Here is a 22822-nt window from a genome sequence, read left to right as displayed (position 1 = left end):
CCGTGAGAGCGCGGCGCGCGGCAGTCACTGATAATTACTTTTGCCACGAAGCCACTCCGTCCTCATTCCCTCTGTCCGCGCGCTTCCTTTATTCCCGTGTTTCTCCACCAACGTCACGGCCGCTCTTGAACTTGGATTACATCCCACTTTTTTTTTTCTTTTTTCTCGCAGGAGGCAACCCCCCCAACCGCTCTCCCGCACACACACAAACACACACTCATACACACGCGCGCCGACTTCTATACGCACACGCCGCTGCATATAGCCTCCCCACAATCACAGTCTCCCTTTCATCCCGCGTGAGTCAACTACACAAGTCGCCTCGATCGGACGCAAACTGGAGAAAACATTGGACCGCTTTGCGCGCGTGGAGAGACCAGGGGAGACGCAGAAGCACGAGGAGGAGGAGGCGGTGTCTTGTCTGCCCATTTCGTTTACTCTTCTCCCTCCCCTCGCGCACTCACGCACACTCTCCATCAACTGTGGCCAGCGGAGCCCAGAGTTACCGCGCTGTTTCAGGACGCACGGGAAGGGGAGACTCTGTGCCAAGAAGCCGGGTCAGTATTGTTTTTTTGCGGAGGAGAGGCAGAACACGCAAGAACTGTGTGGAATTCTTGAATAAACAGCAGCATCTTGACCAGCAACACGCAAAGGAGCGATCTGTCACCGGGGGAGAGCCGCGCGGTCCAGGATTTGGGGGAGAGAAAAAAAAGGTCCTCCTCCCAGCGTAAACACACGCACGAGACTCTATTACTACTCAGCATTCAGGTGTGGACATCTTCACCAAACACTGAAGGGGGAAAAAAGGGGGGAAGAGGAGAGGAAACAGCGGATAGTTGAAAGCCAGAGAGGACCGACACCACGGTTCAAGCCGAAACCAAGTGCCGTTCACCGGGCGATGCCAGAGTAAATGCCGGGGCAATGTCCCGCCGCAAGCAGGTGAACCCGCAGCACTTATCTTTGACGCACAGGGAGACGGTACAAGGTGAGTAATGACTCTGCACACACTTTTTCATCTCGCTTTTTCATGCCATGCCACTGTTATCGCGGTTTTACGCATTTCTGAACGCAACGTCTATTCTTCTCTTTTTTTATATATATGTGAAAAGTTTTGCCCGTGCAGACCACCATACTTTATTATATTAACTCAACGCAAAAAGAAACCTCATAAAAAAGTTCGCTCTTTCACTGAATGATAATAAGCCAAACTCGCGTATTTGTGCATTTTACGCAGCTATATCACAATTATATTCTTTCATATCCTTCATTTGAAAGGACAGAGTGTGGCCGTTTAATATGGTCAAATAGTATATATCCTTGAGTGTGAACATGTGTGGCAATTTGTGCAAATGTGAGTGCGTCTGTCTGTGTCAAACTCGCGTGAGCTCTCAGCGTGGATTTAAATGAAATGAATCACTTTGCACGCTATTACACGTTCCTCCATAGCACATTGGCACATCGCGCATCCCTGTTATTAATGCGTATCCGGTGTTTTGTGCAACTTTCCCCCGCCGACTGTTCATTGTGTGTGTCATAAGTCTAAGTTAAGAACAGGATTTTGATCATTAAACACAATAGGTTCATCGTCTCACTTGGCTCGCAATAATGATAACTTAATTCACCCTGGCGGCACACGGCCTCCACCTGTGGAAGTGTCCGCTGCAGAATGAAACGCATCGCTATTAAATACACACCGCCAGTAAACTTTCCCCAACCTGCATCCACGTCTTTGATTCACTTTACTTAGAGAGATCATATCGCAATTTCAAGAGGGGTGTGTGCATGGGATTAAAAATAATCCAATTCCAAATCAATTCTATCAATCTAACCTCCTTCATGTCCCAGCGCTGCGCTCTTTGCCCCAAATCCAATTTGACGTGGAGGGCCTTAATCTGGCTAATTCACAGCAGAACTTTATGATGTAATCTCTGGCCAATGTGTTGAAGAGAGCAATAAGGGGGCTGCTTCTCTGCGCCCCGCCGACACGTTCCGCGTTTACCCCGGCGCAGTTTGGAAATAATTAGGGCAATTTCGTGCGTAAATATAGGAGTCTAGAAACGTAAATGTTTAGATGGCGAAAGTCTGCGATTCCTTTTCACATACACACACACAAAAAGAACACATTTTATCCCTTCACACTCTGACGTGCCACTTATGGAGCCCTAACAATTGGCAGAAGAGAAAACGACTTGATAAATAATTGAATCTGTGCGTCATCCACGCGCGTTTGGGTTAATTTCAGAACTATACCGTGCACCCCATTGTTCTCTCCTGTCTCGACAACTTTATAACTTTTTATGCAGTCTTTTTTTTTTTTTTTTTTAGACACATTGCTTGATATTCTGCACACAAACTGGAATCACTATGCATTATTTGATCACTTTTGTATTGCTTTCTTTTTTGAGAACTGTTGGATTTCTTTCTCTTTACACACACACACACACACACACCCTAAACTTTTAATTACTCCTGCAAATTCTGTTATGTTTTGTTTTGTTTTTGTGCCAGTATGCAAAGCGAGTGTACAGTACAGGTAGTGTTGCATGTCAAAGCTGATTTTGTGACCATGCCTGTGGTTGCTTCACTTAAGGCCTTATAAGTGTATGTGGCTGCAGTGCTGAGTTACAGTCGGAGACAGTGGATACTCTGCAGGGCCATCTGGAGGGCCTGAATCCTGTCCTACCTGTTTTGCACATGCTCTTCTTGCACTCTTGGCCTTTGGCAATGACAGTGACCTTAGCCAGTTTGTTTGAGTTGTGCAGTTTTTCCTAATCCGTGAGGCACATAGGGGACAGTCCGTTTGAAAAGAGCTAAGCATACAACCGCGTTTTTAGTTATTTTCTCACGGTAACTAAATATGTGGATGCATGCAAAATCACACCCCCAGGTAAACCTCTATCTTCTCTATCAACAGCATTACCTCCAAATGAAAAAGAACAACGTGTCTTTGGACCATATATGACAAAGTTGTAGTTGTGAACATTGAGCTGTCAAGAAAAGGTATCCACTTACAGAACAAGGACTTAGTGCCAGCGTTACATCAAGCGGCTCGTCGGATTGTGGGGGTTATCCGGTGTAAGTGAACTGAATGCACAGAAGAAGCCCTGCAGCCACAGGCCTATAGGACATGCTCTACTTGGGGAGTGTAAGGAAAAACCTGTAAATCTGCATATTTTTGGAGCGGGGCTTAAAATGACATGTACCGGGAATGGAGAAAGAGAATGTTTTTTTTTTTTTTTTTTTTATTGGAGATGTTCGAAATGTCTGTGTGCAATGTGCAAAGCGAGAGCATGTGCACATTATGCAAACTTTAAACCGCTTGACCCCGGCTGAATGTACTCTATAGGCAGGTGTCACGCTGCAAGCCTTTTTTGTGTGTGTGTGTGTCTACATGTTTGGTTAAAAAGAAGACAAACACCTCGGCTTTTTTGCGATTTTGCAAGGTGGAACAGCAGGTTTTTCCAAAAATTGAGGTTTATTTGTACATTTGCACTGTGCAAGGGGCAGGGAAAGGACTGGTGATGCCTCGTCACAACTGTTTACGCATGCTACTTGTGAAACGCTGCTCCTCTTGATTCCCCCCATATGGCTGGTGCATTGCTACACACACACGTATCCACACACACACACATAACCACACACACACACACACGTCGTGGTAACGGATGATAAAATCTCTAAAAGATGACTAGCGAGAGAGTTGGGTGATTTACGGTGCCCATTTTACTTTGCTCAATTTCTGCAAATTCCCTTCCTGTATTTCACTGTTATTGAACACATTTAATCAATTTTGCACTGCCATAAAGATTATTATTATGATCTGCCTGCAAGTGTTGTGCAAAAATTGATTTATATTTCCAAATGTCAGACCTCAGAGCTGACAAGTCATTTATAGAGATTTAGTGACAAGCCCCAGTCAGCTGCGCCACTCATATTTTTGCTCACTTTATTTTTTTGCATTGAATAAGCCCAGATTTATGATAAGCAACGAGACTGCAACAGATTAAATGCTGATAAGATAATGAAACACACACACTCACAACGCGGGGCCTTGCACAATGCACTCTGTTGCAGCTCTCACTGGCAAACCATCGCGGGGGGAATAGGGAGAGGCTAAGCGAGGCTGCTTGTTGTTTGAATTTTTGATTGCAACCATCTGCATCGTTGCCGGTGTCATTTATTTTCAATGACACCGCGAATCTTACCCGGGCTTCTCCCCCGTGGGCTCCGCATGTGTGCGCCTTCAGCGGAACAGACTGAAGCAAGAAACAAAGAAATGCAGGCAGGTCCGGACTCATACGAAGTGAGGACTATCCTGTGTGTGTTTGTGTGTGTGTGTGTGTGTGTGCGCCCCTGGCCTAAGCCGTGTACCGCAGAACAGTGTGTCAGCCAGGGACATTAACGGTTCAGAGTCATTTCATCTGTCGCAAAGAGCCGCCAGAGTGGTTCGACAACATGAAAGCAAATATATAGTGAATATGAAACTTGAGCCGGAGCTGCTTGAGTTTGCAGGTAAAACGGAGTATTTGTCAAACGGATATTGATCTAACCCGACCTTAACCTCTTCCTTTGAGCTGTGTAACTGTAGGAGACGCAAATTGGGAATACCTCAATGTTTACAGATTAGGGAGATTAAAAAAGCAAAACAAAAAAAAACAGATATACAAACTGCCATTGACTACATGCATGTCCACTTGAGAATTTGACATCCTTGCATATCAGCCTGTCTGTAAAATTTTCACGACTGCTCAAGCGCAGACAGTGATTTCTCCATGATTTTTTTTTTTTTTGCTTTCTTCAAAGCTGGAAATTTCAGTCAAAGAGCCCCATTGTGCGTGTGTGTGTCCCATCTGGTCTGCATTGTGCATCAGTGGCAGCAGCGGCGAGCGCGAGGACCTTCCTGCACACAGCTCTCCGCCTGACTCGCCTCTATCCTCGTCAAACTGATAGGGGGTGCTCTAAGGCTGCTTGACTGCACCTCCCCTGTATACGCCGCTGCTGCTGCTGCTGCTGCTGCTCCCGCTCTCTCCCTCACTGTCAACGTTGGCCCCGGCGAAACGCATAGGAGCTTTAAAAGTATGTGCGGTATCGTGTCAGACAGCTGGGTTTCATTGCAATCATCACGCCTTCTCTCTTCCCCCCCCCCCCCGCTTTCCCTCCCTTACCAAACCGTTGGCATGTTTGACAGTGCGTCCCTTACCTATCAAGCATGTTCCCCTCACATAGGAGTTTATACAGAGGAATTAGGCAGCGTCTATCACGGTGATAGCCAACATTAGCCCTAGTTGCAATCCTTCTCGTTTGTTTTTTTTTTGTTTTTTTCTCACACAGGCGCATAAACCCTCTAGACACAACCGTTGATTTTTTTGAAGATGTCCGACTTCAATTTCAGTGCGTGACAGTGCCAACTCTCGCTAATTTACAACCTTATACCCGGAGGCCGCCTTACACAAGCACACTTTAAGCAAACAGGCCTCCCTTGAAATGCCCAGGTGTCTATCAACTCTTCCGACGACGACATATCTAGGCCTTTGCAAACCAACGCCTTTTGCATTTGAAATTGGCAAATGGCAAGGGCAGCTGCAAGTTGCAGGCAGAACAATGTCCCTTGAACACAAAACAAAATGTCCTGTCTCCAAGTAGGCATATGAAAACCTGCCAATCCTGTTGTTTGGACCTATACGAACATTCTCTTAAAGCAGTTTTTTTTTAGCATTTCGTATTCCAAATGAGAATCCCCCCCTGAACGTGTGTAAAAAAAAAATTGCACACTGGCCTGAATCATTTTCAAACATAACCTGCAAGTCTAATCGCGATCGCGTGAAGATTGTTGTTTTTGTTTTTTTTCCTCCCAGCCCAGGCGCCATATTGTTTCGCCGACAGATCTCTTGTTTAAATGCACGCCGCGTACCGCTCGATCAACGGCCTTATATGCACAGTTGCACCACTCCGGAACGCAGCAGCTTTATGTGAATTACGGTCACAAGCTGTGAACTGTAGGTAAATATGTATCTGCGTTCCCTTCTTTCGCCGCCAAAGATTAGGAGATGGAAATTATTTGGCAGGCGTCCAGGAAGCCATCGCCATTTAGAAAAAGAGAGAAAAAAAAAAGAAGATATTTGGCATCGGATCGTCACTCCAGGGCGAACTGAGTGGACTGGAACGTGTTTGAGAGAGAGTGCACAGGAGGAGGGGGGGTGCGGGAGTGAGGATTAGCTTTGGGAAGGAGGGGGGGGAGGAAAAAAAACAAAACAAGAAAAAAAAAAAAAGATTAGCAATAATGTAAAAAAAAATAAAAAAATTCTAGCTGCGCATAATGCGTTTTTTTAATAAGCGGGCCGTGAATATCTTTTCGCGCCTATGGAGTTTTAGAGAGGCAACACCTTTTCAAACTGTTGGAGATCAAAGGGCGGATAAGAGCGGCTTCACCTACGGCGAGTGAGAGGTTATCGGCATGCGAGGAGAACACACGCTCGTAATTGCTCCCGAAGTGTCATGGAGTTTGGGGAAGGGAGGAGTTTTATGGTGACATGTCCAAGAGCTCACACAAATTAGTCACATGAATTTGCAAGTATGAATTGAGAAATCTTATGTTGATGTTATGTTATCTTTCTTTTTTTTTTATTGATGAGTCCTTAACCTTAAATGTTCATGTGGTAACATTCGGGTAGAAAACTATATGTATAACAATCTTTTCACTTGTGTGAGCTGTTTATTTATGCGCCTGGGAGAGATTATCTGTGCAACAATGTGGCTGTGTGTGTCCTGACTGGTGCTTAATGACAAGGAGTGTGTGTGTGATGCGGTACAGTGTTCAGCGTAGATCATTTGGAGCAATGTTTCCTACCTATTATCAGTAAAAAAAAAAGAAGAAGAAAATACAATCAAAGGCCTTATACCTGACTAAACAATGAAAGAGAGCGAGTGCGTACATGTGAAATTGTTAGTCATGGTCAAAAAGTCATTCTTAACTTTCCGATCATCACACTTCTTCGTAAGCATGGCTCAATAAGCATGTTTTAGCCACAGTGATGTAAACAACAACCACTAGCTGCTAGTTTGCCATCGATTAAAAAGGATTTATGATAAGAAAAAAGGTCTTTTTTTTCTCCCGCATATGTCTGCTTTTACAATACACCGAAGGTCAAAACCGATTTGATTCCACTGATGTAAAACTCAATAAAAGCACGACTTTATTAAACTTTTAGTTCAAAGTTGCATTATAGTTGCGCAGATGCTCATTTTTCTTTTTTTTCTTTTTTTTCACCCAATCTACAACGCTTCAAGTTACTCCGGGTCTTTCCTTTTTCTTTTCTCTCTTTTTTTTTTTTCATCCGGACACATTTTCATAGCGGTACATGAGGGTGGTTGTTGAGAAAACCCTGACGCGGAGGTTGTCCATGAGGGATTTATGTTGAGCTGGGACCGGGAGTGCGCCATAGGGGAGGGAGGGGGGTGCGGAGGAGAAGGGAGGGAGGGAGGGAGCGAGGGAGGGGGGTGTGTAATGGTTATTAATGACCATGTCGGATCTGTGAAGAATGAGATTTACTCTTTTAACAGGACCCCAGGTTTTGGGCTTTATAGATTTTTCTGTCCACAGAGAATACAGCTTTTCTTCATCTGATCCCATTCATATGCAGCACGTCTTTTAAAAAAAATATATTTCAGGGGTGTAAAAGTTGTAAATCCATAAATAATTAAAGAGACATTGTGGTGGTAAGGCATGACATAGTTTTCTTTATATACAAGTATTTATTGTTAATGGATAAATAAATACAATTATCTTTCTTTGCAAGTCAGTCAGTTGCATAAGTAGTTACTTTGCTTTGTAGGAGACGACATGGGCTCAGTGTCTCCAAAGGCTTCTGGTTCCGAAGTGTTGCATTTTGCCGTTGTGTCCTCGGGCAAGACACTTCACCCGCCTCGCCTGTAGTGTCTCTGTGCACCGGTGTATAAATGAGAGTGTGTTCACGAGCGCGACTGCGGGACAACGAATGGAAATCATCCTGTGGCCACAATCCGGCGTGGTGGATGTGTTTACGTCTATGGAGAATCCCGACTTTTCCTCTGCCCCCATTCATAACCAGACATCTTTTATTTTTTAATGACGGATTGATTGATTGTGGAGGAAAGGGGCTAACAAAATTGTACAGCTGCATTTCATTTCATTTCATTTCATTTCATTTGTTTGGTTCAGAGCAGTTGTTCTCAAACCATTCACACAAACTCTCATACAATATTTGACCTTCCAAGAGCAAAATCAAAAGGATCGGGACTAAATGGAGGCTTAAACTGGGTAAAGTTATGTCTAAAGTTGGTGTGAACCATGTCCTAAACCGGAAAAAACACTACAGAAGTTTACGTAAATGCATTACTGCGAAATCTCACATTTAGTAATCTCTCTCTCTCAATATACATGAGTTCTCACATACCACAGGTGATATTTCCTGTCTTTGGAGGATACACCTGCCATCTATTCAAATAGGTTCCGATGTGTTTGCTGATTACATGTTTTGTTTCACGTTTTAATTCCTCTAAAAAGCTTATAACATGGGGTCACATTCAGAGTCGGTAGTTTTATTATGTATGAAAGTCTCTCTATGTGGAGAATACAGCGTTTCACCTGCACATGCACCGACATCTTTTTTTTTTTTTAGGCCTTATTTTGTCGAAGATGTAAAAGACACACAGATCCTGGCTTGGCTGTGTCCCACGTGGTGAAGGCTGCTGGGGGATGGGGGGGTGGGGGAGATATGACAGCCTGTAGTGCCGCACAAGGACCTCACCGGAAACACAAAAGATGAATAGCGTCCTGGTCACACACACACCCACACACAGGCGTAGATATACACATCCATATACGCTGGTGTCACGTCCCACCCACACTGATCTCTGCCTGATAAGCCGCGCAGGTGTTTCTCTCAGGCCAAGGAGTGGGGCTGTTTTCGGTCTCAGGGATGTAAGAGGAGCTTTTTATAGGCAACTCTAGGAGAGCACTCGTGTGTAGAAGCGTCTTTGACCACGGGGAGGACAGCTAGTATACCTAAATAGGAGTGTAATGTTTTTAGATCATTTTTACTCAAGTAGAAGACAAAAAAAGTAGGAACTGTTTGAAGTACAGTATTTCACAGCAGACACAAACATTTTCATATGTCCCACATTTACCCACAGTGACCCATAAGGATGCTTTAAAGAATATGTTATAACAGAAGTGAGGAAAGTACTTTGTGTTAAGACTGCTCTGCTTCAAAAAGCTACTCAAGTGGTAATGTATGTATCTTATTGCAATCCATCTTTATGAGAAGGGAAAGTTTGTTTTGGACACTATCTCACCTTGAGGTCTACGTCAGTGCGGTGGTGAAAATTGAGAGGCTGAGGTGCCTGATGGTTCTGCTGCTTCAGGGTAGATGGGGGTGGATGTTCAGGGTGATGATGGAAGTAGCAAGAGTATCATTGTGGAGGACAGAGAAAATGAATCTAAATAGGAATGCTTGTTTTTTTTATTACAATGTTGTTTCTTTACTTGTTACTTTGTGACACATTTGTGAAAGTGAGAGTTTGTTTTATGGAGAGCGGAGTGAGAAACATCCGAAAGGTGCGCTCTGTGAACCAGAAGTTGAACTCTAAATAGTCTGTTTTAGATCAATATGACATTTTCTGACCCACACAATATAAGGCAGTGATCAAGACGTGTTAACAGTTAATAAAATACTCAAAGATGTGGAGGAGATCAAGTTTGAATGGCTGAATTTACCACTTTATAACTGAGTTGATGTTATTTTTATCTTCAGCCACAGCAGAGGCCAATCATGATCCAGGGACGGGATCACCCTCTTCGTCACCGCAGCCGTCCACCCCGAGCCCGCGCAGGACCGGCCCCGGTGAACACGACCTGCTGACGTGCGGCCAGTGCCAGACCAACTTCCCTCTGGGCGACATCCTGGTCTTCATCGAGCACAAGCGGCGTCTATGCAGGGGGCTCCGGAGTCCCTCGGGGCCCTTCTCCAAACCGGGAGGAGAGGCGGGCGGCGGGGCCAACGGGATCGCCATCTCGCCCCGGGCGCGGTCGCTGGAGCTGGGCAGGGGGCCCCTGCCTGTGGAGGTGGGCATCCAGGTGACGCCGGGCGGAGAGGACGACCACGAGAGGAGGCTGACCCCCGCCAAAGGGATCTGCCCCAAACAGGAACGAGGAGGTATGGTTCTCGACAATAACATATACAATGACATTTGACCAATCAGATGCATTCTTTTAATTCTTATTTACAGCACTCGTACATATATAGAAGGCTTCAGGTTGTTTTGTGTTGATCTGTAAAAGAAATAGGAGCGGCTACATTTTCACAATCATGAGCGTGCCAAAGAGTTATTTAATTAGTATATAATATGATATTAAGAAAATGAGGGACATTTGGACAGCATTTCATAAGACACAACCTGTGTGCCATATTAAGGTGGCCTCAAAGTTGTCAAATACTCTCACTCATGCTTTCTTAGGGCCACTATTTAGGTGAGTGTCTTGCCCAAGGAAACAAAGGCAGTGTGCACCAGTCAGAGCTGGGGTCACCTATTGTAGCTTCACATTTTTAATGCCACACTGTGGAACATTCCAGGTTATACTGTATGTCGCTATGTCACCAAATGTGCGCCTAAGGATCCGCTGGTATTGACGGCGATGCTCATTTTGCATTGAATTAGCATTGGAAATATGTTGTGTTCATGTGGTCCTTTGGAACTGGGGAAAACAACTGGGGAACTCAGATCAAAAATATCTTCGTGACTTCCGCACCTGACCGAGAAGATCAGCTGATTTGCTTATTTTCCGTCTAATATGAGCTCTTAAACACTGTAACTTTCTTGACGTTAATGTGAGCTGTTGTCCCTGTGAGAATAAAAAAAAATAAAACACAATATTTTATAAAATGAACAAACCAAAGTTTAGCTTTTGAGACGCTAATGCCAAATGTAAATGGTGAGCTCCATTAAAAGCTAATTCAGCGATAAAATCCCCACTTTCCCACATAAAAAGCACATTGACGTTACTTTCCCAGTTCATTTAAACGCAGCAATAGATCTTACTGTACTTAAAATGTTGGGCTATCTGCAATCAAAGAAAAGCAGTGACATCTCCATGGAGACAAGCTGGTGATGTCCCGCCCCCACCGAAGTTATGAGTCAGGTCTACGGAAAGGCGAGATGAAATAATGTTTGCAAAATGTTTTCGCAGCATGGCTTTACATTTGTACAGCGCTCTTGCCACAATTCGCAAAAGTTGCTCGTTCAAGTTCAGGATTTCGGTAACTTTTATAAACTTACCTTTCATGACTCAACCAGCGCTACATCGCCGTAGTGCAAAGGAGGTTAATCACAGCGCAGCCAATCAAATCATGCGGTCTAAACACACCTGTCCAAGATAGATAACCGGGTTTAAAGAATCGGAGCTACTTGTTATTTTGACAGGGGCCTTCAGGAGGGATTAATGTAGCCCGGGACGATTTTATTATAGACCTAAAGAGTGTCTATTCAACTCTGTTCTGAGTAACTCATCACAGTGGCAGGCCTGAAGGACTCCTCCATCTGAAACCAATCGCGCAAAGGCAAAGGAGGTGGTGATAGAGGAGCCGCCCCCAGTGGTGTGTCTACGCGAGTGCACGTGACATGTCTTTGTAAAGAAATCCTGCAGCATCCTAAAAAAAGGGAAAGGCTAAGAAGGCTGATTAAAATGCGTGCGCGTGTGTGTGTGCGAGGAGAAGGGGATTATTAAAAGCAGCGAGGCCGTTCACTGTGTGGCTACAGGGGGGAGACACAGGGAGAGGGCCTGGCTGGCGCTGCGGGGAGAGAGAGGTTCAAAGTTATCACCGGAGACAGTCGCCATCGTTCCCCCCCCCCCCCCCAGAGCGGACAGGGACGGCTGCCCCGGGATTACAACAGAAATGCCAATGCTAAGGCTCGGGTCAAGAACACAACACTGCATTGTTATAGACATTGCTGTAATGGGAGTGGATTAGGAGTGAGAGCAAACTGGCCGATGCAGAGTAAAGTAGAAAATATGATAGGTGTTAATCCAGGGACACATGCCCCGACAAGATCCTATCATCAGCTGAACAATTTGAATTTATTTTCTTTTTTTCCCGCCGTTTATAGCAATGATCCAAAAAGATGATGTAATGCATAAATGTTTTAGTTTGTAATAGTCTTTTTTTTTTTTTTACATATCTGGCTTGTTAACTCGTCAAAACACTTTCCATGCTGATTTTAAGTGCACTACACAGAAAAGAAAAATAGCTTGCATGTCGATACTTGATACTTGCGTTATTGGTTATGATGTGGTAGCTAGTCTGGCACTTGTCGAGCTATTAGTCCTTACAAGTTGTATCTATGGAGCAGTATTATTCATTTACTGACTCAGCAATATGTACAGGAACTGCTCATTAAAGTGATTAAATACAGGCATTTTTGCATATCATAATGATCCGACTAAACCGGAGCAAACAATAGACTTCTACTTGTCCATTTACGCCGAGCAGTGCTTAGCTAAACCAATGTGACATGCAAGTATTTTGATAGAACTCTTTTGTATATATTTTTTGAAAGCTAATCCTTTCATGTGGGTTTGTCATTGCCGCTATTGACAATCCGGCACATGTGCTCGGCGCTGGTGTGTGGCTCGCAGCTGTGTGTGTGTGGCCGCCATCGTTCGTAACAAATCAAAAAAGATCAGAAATAATGTGTGACACACTTTTGGATGTCGAGGGTAATTACGGAAAAGAAAACGCATGGGCTTTGAAACAGCGGGGATAAGAGGCATTTTCCAAGACGTTAAATTGTTTGAAATATTTGGGAGTGTGTGTGTGTGTGTGTGTGTGTGAGTGTGTGTGTGTGTGTTGATGAATGTGGCTTACAGTAGTGCCCCCATGTTGGAGAGCAAAAGAATAAGATTTACATGGATTTGTGTAGGATTTGATTGTTATGGTATATTTGTACATACTTGACTTTGCTAGAATGATTTTTTTTTATAAAACAAATGAAATAATAATCAATGCACTTGTAAATAGCAAATGGTACATGGTCTCAACTTACACTTTTTCCCCAATCCTTTTTTGAGGGAGTTTGTGAGCCCAGCAATTTGAAAGAAGACATATGCAAAACATAGGCTTAAAAACATTAAGCTTTTATTTTTTACACTAATTTGTAATGTAAAGGAATCTCATGAAGGAGTGAGAGCTTAGCCTGTAAGAATCCCCCCCTCTGCAGGCAGGAGTGGGAATTACATGTTGTAAAACTGTAAAAACAAGCTTTCACACTCAGCTAATACCAGGCTAGCAATCACACGGCGCCTCGATGAACACACTTGGAGCACAGAACGGGTTTATTGGTGGATTGTGGCTTTTTAAAATGTTGTGGACAGTTTGATGTTGCCCGTATGACGCACCAAAACCCTAGAAATACAGATTGGGGTGCTTCATCAGTGGAAAAAACAACAACAAAGTGAACAGGATTACTCAAAACTGCATGATTGAATGAAATACTACTCAAGGGAACAGTCTTATTGAAAAGTTTGTCCTCTTTCCGCACAATTATTGCCAGCTATAATGACCGCTATTATCTGACAGAAACATGTTTATTTTCTCACCGCGCTCCATCCACATTATCATTGCCTTTCAAGCCTTTTTTTTTTTTTAGCCACATATTGTTTTGTGTGTTTGGTGGTCAGGAGGCGGGAAAAGGCGTCTAAGTGAGTGAGTTAGCGAGTGTTATCACTAAGAGAGCAGGGCATGAAAGCACTCGGAGCAGCCAATCAAAGGGGGGCAGGACGAGAGCTTTGTTCAACGCGCGATATTGCCACTCAAGGCGTTCTCCAGTTTTAAGCGAAATTAGATTACTTTATTAGTCTTAATTAAGTCCAATACGCTGCGAGCACGCGCACTTTTAGAACAGCCATCAGTGTGCGCCAGTGAGAAGTTAGCGCTGTGGAGTAGACAGACAGTCTTAGTAAATAGGCGGAGGCGGGTTGTTTCATTTTAGGTTAGGTTAGCTCGGAAATACCGACCTTTTCACTTTCGCAGTTTTTTGTTTATTGCTTTCCACCTCTGCTATAGGAGAGAATATGCACATGTTATGGTTTTTGTAAGGATATGCATGTTTGCCGTCCATTCGACAGACATCAATCGTGCCTGTGAGATTGCTTAATGACACCGCTCTGAAATATTGTGGGATGTATATATATTTGAGTTTATTTATACTGACACACAAGACACTGAACTTTTGCTTTATGGGGATAGGCCTTGTTTTTGCAGAGATATTAACCACAACCAGGTGGTTTGCATTTGACAGTTGCATTTGACAGTCAAAACTCCAATACCCTTGAATTCTGGCCTTTATTCCACTTTAGTTGTGAGTAAGCTGGCTAAATTGCGATACATTTTAATTATATGCAGCTATAAAGATTGTCATGCTGTTTGGATAACCCTAACATCCCATCTTGTGCCTGTTTAATTTCTCTCCTACCATCTTGTGTTTTTATCACATCCTGTCTGGCCTCTTTGTCTGTCAGCCTGCATGCTTAAGCTGCAAACATGCTTGCAAGCCTAGCAGAATCATCCCCAAAAGACGCAAGCACCCTCCTCCCGCAACAACTCACACTGTGCACGGCATCGATGAAAAATGGCCCTTCTGCACCGGCTTTTTTTTTCTTTCTTTCTCTCTCTCTCTCTCAACCTGGGTTTCTCCTGCTGATGCATGCACTCTGCCTGTTTACGTGTGGCCTTTTCCACAGTATGTTAATGCGCCCGGGTGTGTATGAATTTCTGGATGAGCCTGTGTGAAGAATGATGCGTGTCATCGGGGCCCGAGCTGGGAGGTTGTCGCTTGTTGGGGGGGGGAGTGTGGTGCCGCGCCGAGGCGACCCTGGCCCCGCTCTGAACCACCTCCCTGGACGCCTGCCATGGGAAGGGTCTCTTTGGAGCACTTTAAGTGAACCGCTGCATAGGGGACAAGTTACATTAAGGCGACATCCTATATTATTCTTCACTTGTCTTTGCAACAGTTGACGTTTTTCCCCCCTCACGTGGCTCCAGAGTTGTAAGTTGGCCTCAAATGGCACGGGTCTGTGGTGCCTAAACAAGCAAGGATTTTCCCGCCTTTAACTTTAACAGGCAATTTTCTTCCCCTATTTAATGCAACTGGCAGTAAAGAGGGTGAATCTTTACACTAAAAGCCGGGCAGTGTAGGGTGTGTTCAATTACAGTGCCCTTTTTTTCATTTTCTTATAATAGGACCATGGAAATAGTAGTAGTGACAGCCTAAAATTTGCTCAAAATTGCCTTCTTTGTAAATAAAGGACACTTGAGGACATACTCTACAGGGATCAATGCAAACAAAGTTACTCAAAGGCAAGATATGTGTTTGATTACTCCACTTTATTGGCTTTTTCCAAACGCTCTTGAATTTGAAGAAAGGCAAAAACGGGGGCTCGTCCCGGGTATGGTGCATCTGTTTTGTTTTTTGTTATTTGTGCTTTTTCTCCCAATCAATTTTCTGCCTTGTATATAATAAAACATAGCCAAGGACAAAAGTAAGAATGCCATTTCGATGACAGTGCCCAAGTAATATTCAGAAACGCGCCTCTATCTTTTATTTATTTATTTTTTTCTTTTTTTTTCTTCCTCTCACTCCAACCCAAACAGTGGATTGAGATCACACCGGATAAATATTTTATGAGGCGGCTCTGAGCGACATTCTCAACATCTTCAGTCTGTCTTGGCACAGTCCACCTCCGATCGCCCTTCTGTCACTGCCGCGGCCTGCCCAGTCCCATCCCCTCCTATTATATCGCTATTACACTGACGACTCACTCCTTCAGCTCTCTCTCTCCCTCTCCCTCTCTCTGTCTCTCTCTCTTTCTCTCTCTGCTGGACGCCACTTAAAAAATTCCTCTGATACTAACACTTTCTCGGCTGACATAAAATGGTGGCTTTTTCATGATCAAAAGCTCTCACATCCGGGCCTTGACTTAAACGCCCACCTATGCGCCATACATTTGAAGCTGGCTGTAGCACATTCTGACTGGCCACTTACTGCTACTGGAGCTTACAGACATGCGTTTGTTCGAATAGTTGGCATAAATGTGAGCCATCGAGGTTTAATAATAGTGTTTCGAAGGGTTTTAAGGACAAAGTATGATTCGCCAACTATTTGAACAAGGTTATTGCTTAGTGCTTTAGATCCTTTTTATTAGTCAAAATGCTTTCTAAACTGTAAGGTCTTTTTTTCAACCATTGAACTTCTTTCACTGTTAGCACAGAATGTACAAGTTGACATAAGTATTTCAATTTATTGAGAGCTTTTCAAGTCACATATCCATCTATTTGTATGTGCTTTTTTGTTGTTGTAAAGATTGTACATGAGAATTGCATCTGTTCCCCTTCAATGGCCCTTCCTCTGATTCTCTTTTTGTTTTACACACAATGAAATAGGAAGACCATGTGTTTTAAGTTTACTAATGCATTTCCAACAATCCAAATTGTTCACAGGGTTGAGATTATGAGCATGTTCACAGCTTTCAGTGACTTTTTGCTTTATAATTAGATGCGCGCACGCATAAATCGGCCTTTAAATATAGTCTGTACAGTACATCCCGACAAAGGCGTATCAAAATATAGTCCTTACCCCCTGGGATAGTTTTGTTTCATTCTAGAAAATGTTGACATGTCTCTTTTGTATCTCACACCTCAGCTTAAGCATGTTTGTGTGCAAAATGACAAGAGAAAAGTGCAGCAGAAGTCGCAGTTGTATAGCAGCTGTAGTAGTTGTTCAAGGAACTGATCTGGGGACAGTATTTAGACCCTATCCAAATCTGGCAAAGCCAAGTTCAAAAAATGTTGTAAGTGATCTTTTGCAATCAGATCTTGCCTATAAAGTTGAAAAATAAACGACAACACATAGAAAGTAATATCTTTTCAGTGACGGTCCACGCCCCGTGAACTTGTCCAAACTGGGCTCTGACATTATAGAAGCACCTTCACATGCTTCTCAAGTGATAACCTGAAACCAAACCCCACTGTCCTGCCCCTGTACCTGCAGGCGATTCAGCTACATATTGACAGAGAATTGGGCTCTCACAATTGTGTCACTCTCAATCATTATTTATTAGGAGAGCCGACGAGAACTCGTATTTCCTGCTGCATACGGGGTGGCAGTTGTGGCCCAGGGCTTTCGCAGCAGGAGATTATGACTGAGAATGGATAAATTTTGAGACGGAATATAGTCTGTTTAAGACGACCTCGATGACAATATGTTAGTTGTGTGTCTTTGTTTCAGCATTACCTATCATTTTGAATAATTGCCAGGGGCGTGTCCAGACTTTTTTCAATTGGGTGGCCGAGAAGGGGGCACTGAGTTATGAGATGTCCTTAAATAAAATATTTCTGGTAAATGTGAATGTGCTGATTGCAGCTATTTTCACTGATCTGTTGTTGTTTTGCGATATATGAGACATGACATTACATTAAATGACCCCCTATTGCCTCCTCTTCAGGGGTGGCTTGTGCCCCCCTAGACCCGTAGTAACCAGCCTTGCGCATGTTGGGGCCCTCTAATCTAAAGCTGCTACTTTTCTGTTTTACTTTTACTGTTTTCGGCACCTCTCCTCCTTTTCCAATCACCCTTATAGAATTAACTGTTTAATTTGCTCGAATAGGAGTTTCATGGCCTTACCCTCTGACCAAAAGATAAAGCTCTGGGGATCCCCTGCGATATTTGCCGTTTTTAAAAAAAAGTACTGGCTTGTTCTTTATCCTCAATATCCCACTTTCCATCAAATTCATAATCATACCATACGCTCAAACTAATCCGACACCTTTCCCCCATAAAGGTGTCTGTCCTCCCCCTCCCCTTCCCTATTTTCTTCCACACTTTTTTTTCCTCCTCTTTTTTTTTTTTTTTTTATGTCGGCGGCACCCCCACCACCCCGTGCTCCTTTAATCACCTGCCTTGCTCTCATTTCCATATTAAATAGGCTTTAATCATGAAAAGCAATCAGCCTCTTGCATATTCATACCTTCCTTCTCCTCTAACCCCCCCCCCCTTCTCTCTCCCTCCTTCCCCTCACTCCCCTCCCTTCGCTGTCTCGCTCCACTGCCAAGCATCCAGTATAGTAATCAGTAGGCAGCCTGTGTAATGCCATAGCCCCGGCACCATCGCATGAAAACACACAGTTCCAAATAACTTCACATGCGACTTATCTCCACTCCGGGAAAGCGACAGAGGAGACAGAGGAGAGAGAGAGAGAGAGGGAGAGGGGAGATAAAAAAAAATAAAGATGGTTAGCTTGATCCGTGATTTGAGCGGCGAATATTTGTACAGAGGCTCAAGGAAAAGTCGATTTGCATAATGACTTTGTAGTTTTGCATTAATCACATTTGCATATGAAAATGCGTTAATTACTGCTGATGATTTTTTTTTTTTTTTCTAAACTTGCCTCATTTGATGTCCACGCTCTGGGGTTGTGATTAGGGGTTACGCGGTGGTTGCGGAGGTGGCATATGCATCCGTAAGTGAGTCGGATTTGAATGCTAGTTGATTTTGCATGTTTTTTCCTCCCTTTTCTTTTTTTACCCTTTCCATTCATGCAACTACTTTTATTTTGCGCACTTGATAAGTCCTCGCTTTTGTACGTACATTGTTTTGAAAGCATCCGGAAGGTCAGGCAGACGGGACCGCGTGTGCGTCGCTTGATACTTGACTTTGCATATTTAGCAAGAATTTGTAAACACTGTTGTAGTTGTAAACATGCAAACAGCACAACAATGATAATGACTATTAAAAAGGCGCCGAAATGCTTTCAATCTTTGGTATGTTTTTCCTAGCAAATAAATGTCCCAATGCAAAGATGGCAAAATACCAAAACATTAGCAGATCCAAATCTCATGGTGTAAAATATTTGACTAGATTTGATCACTGCTGTGAACAAGTCGCACAGTATTTTAGCTTCTGTTTTGCAGGACGGGTCAGGGCCCGGTCTAGGGAAATCTGATGGGCCACCTCCTCATTTAGAAGCTCTGAGGCAGATTACTGAAGGCTCAACTTACAAAATATCTCACCAAACCACAGCAAAACAGCAAAGAGCAAAGTGTATGCATCTAAATTGACCACAATTATGAAATAAGTGCTACATTTTCAATTGAAATGTTGCTTTTTGCTGGGTTGCAGGTTCTAGAATATGAGCAGGAGCCAGTTTTTCCTATTAACAGCATTACACTTTGACAAGTCGTAGCTAAAAAGAAAATATATGAATTTAAAAAATGATAATTAATATCAGTCACTGGGTCCATGATCTCTCTGTACAAGACCAAAAATGTCCTCAAAAACAAAATTATTTTTCCTCTATATAATAATATAGGCCTTTAGAATGCTGTGATGTCAGCTGCAACCCAGCCTTATAAACTGGGCTGGAGCTAGTGACACCTTATACCAAAGTGCCACCACAGGCCCACTCTGATGAAAAATGTCTGGACACGTGCCTGGCTAGATGTCTTCTTTGAAAGAAGGATCTACATAATGCAATGTTTGTGAAGTATCTTGCACATGGATGCAAAACATAATATGGACTCTTAGCAGATTGATTTTGTGTCGGTGAAATTTGCCACCTTGTCCCCCCGGCTTTTCAAAAGAGCAACTAAAGCCAAACAAAATCAATCAAGGCCATGAAAACGGTTAAGTGAGATTTGACATTGAAAAATACCCCTCTCCTGTCTGGCGGTGAGCTGCAGAAAGCCGAATGCAATGCTGCGATTGGCTACTGTAACGCTCTACGCAAAACGCCGGCCTGTGTCGACCACATTTACAAAAAGCCACAACCTCACAACACAAAGTCACATCAGCTACAAAGCGAACTCCATTCATTCATGTCGCCCTGTGCAAACGGAGTGGGTTACAAAGGCTACACAAGCGGTCTTTTTTTTTTTTTTTATGTGCGTGTCCAGTCTGCCGTGTGCGCGCCCGAATCCATGCGTGTTTACAATTACAGTATACGTGTCCCAGCCTGCGCGCTCCTGCCCCGGCTGCTGTTGGCCCATAACTGCAGCACTCAGACGGGACCACCCCAGGGGCCGTCTGACTGCCTCGCCCCGTGTCTGTCTGCAAGTACGTGGGGTCAACCGGGTCTATATGGGTACACAGCTGTGACTACACTGAGAACGTTTTCAGACTTCTTTTTACACATTTTTGTTTTTTTTATGTAGCGGCCTGATACTGATATGATTTAAGTTTTTATAAGCTTTTTTCTCCTAAAACTTTCATAGAGACATAAGCATTGAGACTGTCATAGAAGCTACAGAGGATATTGTAAGTTAGGTATATGGCCAAATGATCATCTGACTGGGCTTTACACTTTTTTTTGGCTTACCATTACTTAAATGCACAGTAACATTTCTTTTTTTGATAAACTTCAATTGTATTCAGAATTCAATTACTAATGGTCATTCAAACGCAATGTAGTCCAGTGTAGTTCCATTTTAGCCTTGTTGTCGGTACATATCAACTCTTGTTTTCATACAAATTAGTACAAACTTACTTACAATTGTTTCTTAACCCTCGCCCAGTGCTTAATTTGTAAATTTGTAAATGTAAAACACTTTTGGTCTGATGTGATGGATTCGGGGAACAGGCCAAAACATTTGCCGGAGCACTCTCATTCAACACCATTATATCAAATCAAATCTTTGCCGGATCCTCCTAAATATTTCCCGGATCCTTTACCCTGAAAAACTGAACATTTGGATCAAATTAAGCACTGCCCTCACCTAAACCGAGCACATTTTCTCCAGTTTGGCTTACCCAAATCTAAGAGTTCAAATAGCAGCAAAAGCGATGATGAAAACGACAAAAAAAGAAGCCACAAAAGAGCAACAACATTTAAAAAGCGCAAAAAAGCAACAAAAAAGAGACAAGAGACAACAAAACTGAAAAAAATGTGACATAAACACAGAGGCCAAAAAGTTGCGATCAGTTTTGTAGGTCTTAGCTTTCAAATTAGTTGTTACACTAGCCTATAGGCTGTGACCTTTCAGATTTGGGTAAAGCCAAACTGGACAAAATGCACTCGGTTAAAGCAGTTGGGTAAGAGGTTAAAGCTAATGGAGCACACTTTGTAAAAATGGTTTTGTTACTGTCTTAGATATTGTAATAATATTTAAGACAGTTTTCTCCTATTCTGTGTTAAAGGGGCTAGATGCAAGTTAGCCAAGTTTTACTCACTACTGCCACCTCAGGTCATACATGTAACTGCACCTTCTATATTAAGCTCGTGCATGACGGCACTTCGGACCCGAATTAACACTTTTTTGAGTGACAGTGCAGGATTTTAGAGGCAGTTGTGGTGAACAAGTCTGGGCTCATTCTACACATTAGGACATTGCTGGAAGGAAAATACATAATTTTGACATTTTTAAACTCCGTATAGTCCCTCTAAATTACACTCATTGTCCATGATATAGAAAACTTAATCTACAGTCTCTACAGTATATTGAGCTGAGCAAATATTTTTTCAATGGTCATAATCATTTGAACGTTGTTAGTATCAGATTTCAATATAACATGAGAAAAATCTACAGGTTTTTGAACCCAAACCTCTGCTCCAATAAGACGTAAAACCATCACCTGAACGGACCGGAAACACTACGCAAATCTACACTTATGGAATGTGTACATGGTCAGACACGGGCCCTGCTGAAGTCCACACACGCAAACACACACAAGCACTCACACATGCTTAAAGACTCCCACATGAAGGCATCAAACGCTCCGCAACGAGCTTTATGACGCTCCGATGGCAGCAGATTTGATATTTTCCTACCACAGCGGGGGAATAAAACTCGCCACTAATTTGGACTGCAAGCGCCACCGCTAACTTTCAGCATGTGCCGGAGCTGTCGGTGCCTTCCAGATGTGCGCACCCTTTGCTCCTTAACAGCCTCTGCCTTAAAGAGCTATTAAGAATCTCACACCATGACTCTGCCGCTATGGCGAACGTGTCGGGACGGTCGTTTATCTGTCCCGTGGGAGCTCGATATGCAGCGGAGTGGAGGGTTTTAGTGCTGAATGCATGATCAACAAATAAATACGAAGAAACGGCATTTGATTTTAACGTATAGAGGGGACACTTAACAAGCTGGCTCCTCTTGGGGAAAAACATCTGACTTAAATGCAGAATCATATAAAGTAAGGTTTTTTAAATAGAGTGTTAATGATGGATAAACCATATACATTATCTGTATACCTTTAAATCTTGATTAGCTTCACAATTTGTCTGTTCGATGACATAAAATAACTGACATCTCTACAGGAAGTGTCAAGGACTTCTAAATGTCTCTGGTCATTCTCATTCTGGGTAATAATCTTGCTATAGTTTCTGCTGTTGAATTTGTTGTAGGCTCACAAACTTAATGCCAAAAGGTAATGTGACAGAGATGACCTGTAGAGTCAATGTGAGTGCAGTCTTAGTCCAGATTATTCACTTGGGTTTTGTATTGATGATGAGACAGTGGTCGGAGAAACTCCAGCACATCCCAAAGATTCTGCGCGGGTGAACCTCTTAACCCCCACCTGAACCGGGCATCATTTTTCTGCAGTTTGACTTTACCCAAATCTGAAAGCTTCTCGGAAAAAAGTGTCAAAATAGCGACGAAAATTAGATGAAGATAAGGATGGAAATGCGACAAAAACGTGAGTAAAAATGTGTGACGAAAACGCAACAGTAAAGCCACATAAGAGCAGTAGAAAAGGGACAAAAATGTGACAAAAGAGGGACCGAAATGCAACAAAAAAG

At 43.2% G+C, this 22822-nt stretch overlaps 1 protein-coding gene across 2 annotated transcripts in view; it reads left to right on the top strand.

Annotated features, from left to right (window-relative positions):
- Positions 1–197: 197 nt before the first annotated feature.
- Positions 198–22822, top strand: part of bcl11bb (BCL11 transcription factor B b) — a 49294-nt gene continuing 26669 nt past the window's right edge. Inside the window, exons 1-2 of one of the 2 annotated variants that reach the window (XM_079572686.1) lie at positions 198–985; positions 9792–10193. In XM_079572686.1, coding sequence (XP_079428812.1) covers positions 922–985; positions 9792–10193 — 466 coding nt within the window. In that variant the 5' untranslated portion in view covers positions 198–921. The remainder of the gene's footprint in view (positions 986–9791; positions 10194–22822) is intronic. The other variant, XM_079572685.1, reaches the window with a different exon arrangement.

This window comes from Gobius niger (assembly GCF_951799975.1).
Source record: "Gobius niger genome assembly, chromosome: 15".
In the NCBI taxonomy this organism is placed as follows: domain Eukaryota; kingdom Metazoa; phylum Chordata; class Actinopteri; order Gobiiformes; family Gobiidae; genus Gobius; species Gobius niger.
The sequence above is the reverse complement of the archived record's forward strand: the minus strand, read 5'-3'. Positions and strand labels throughout refer to the sequence as shown.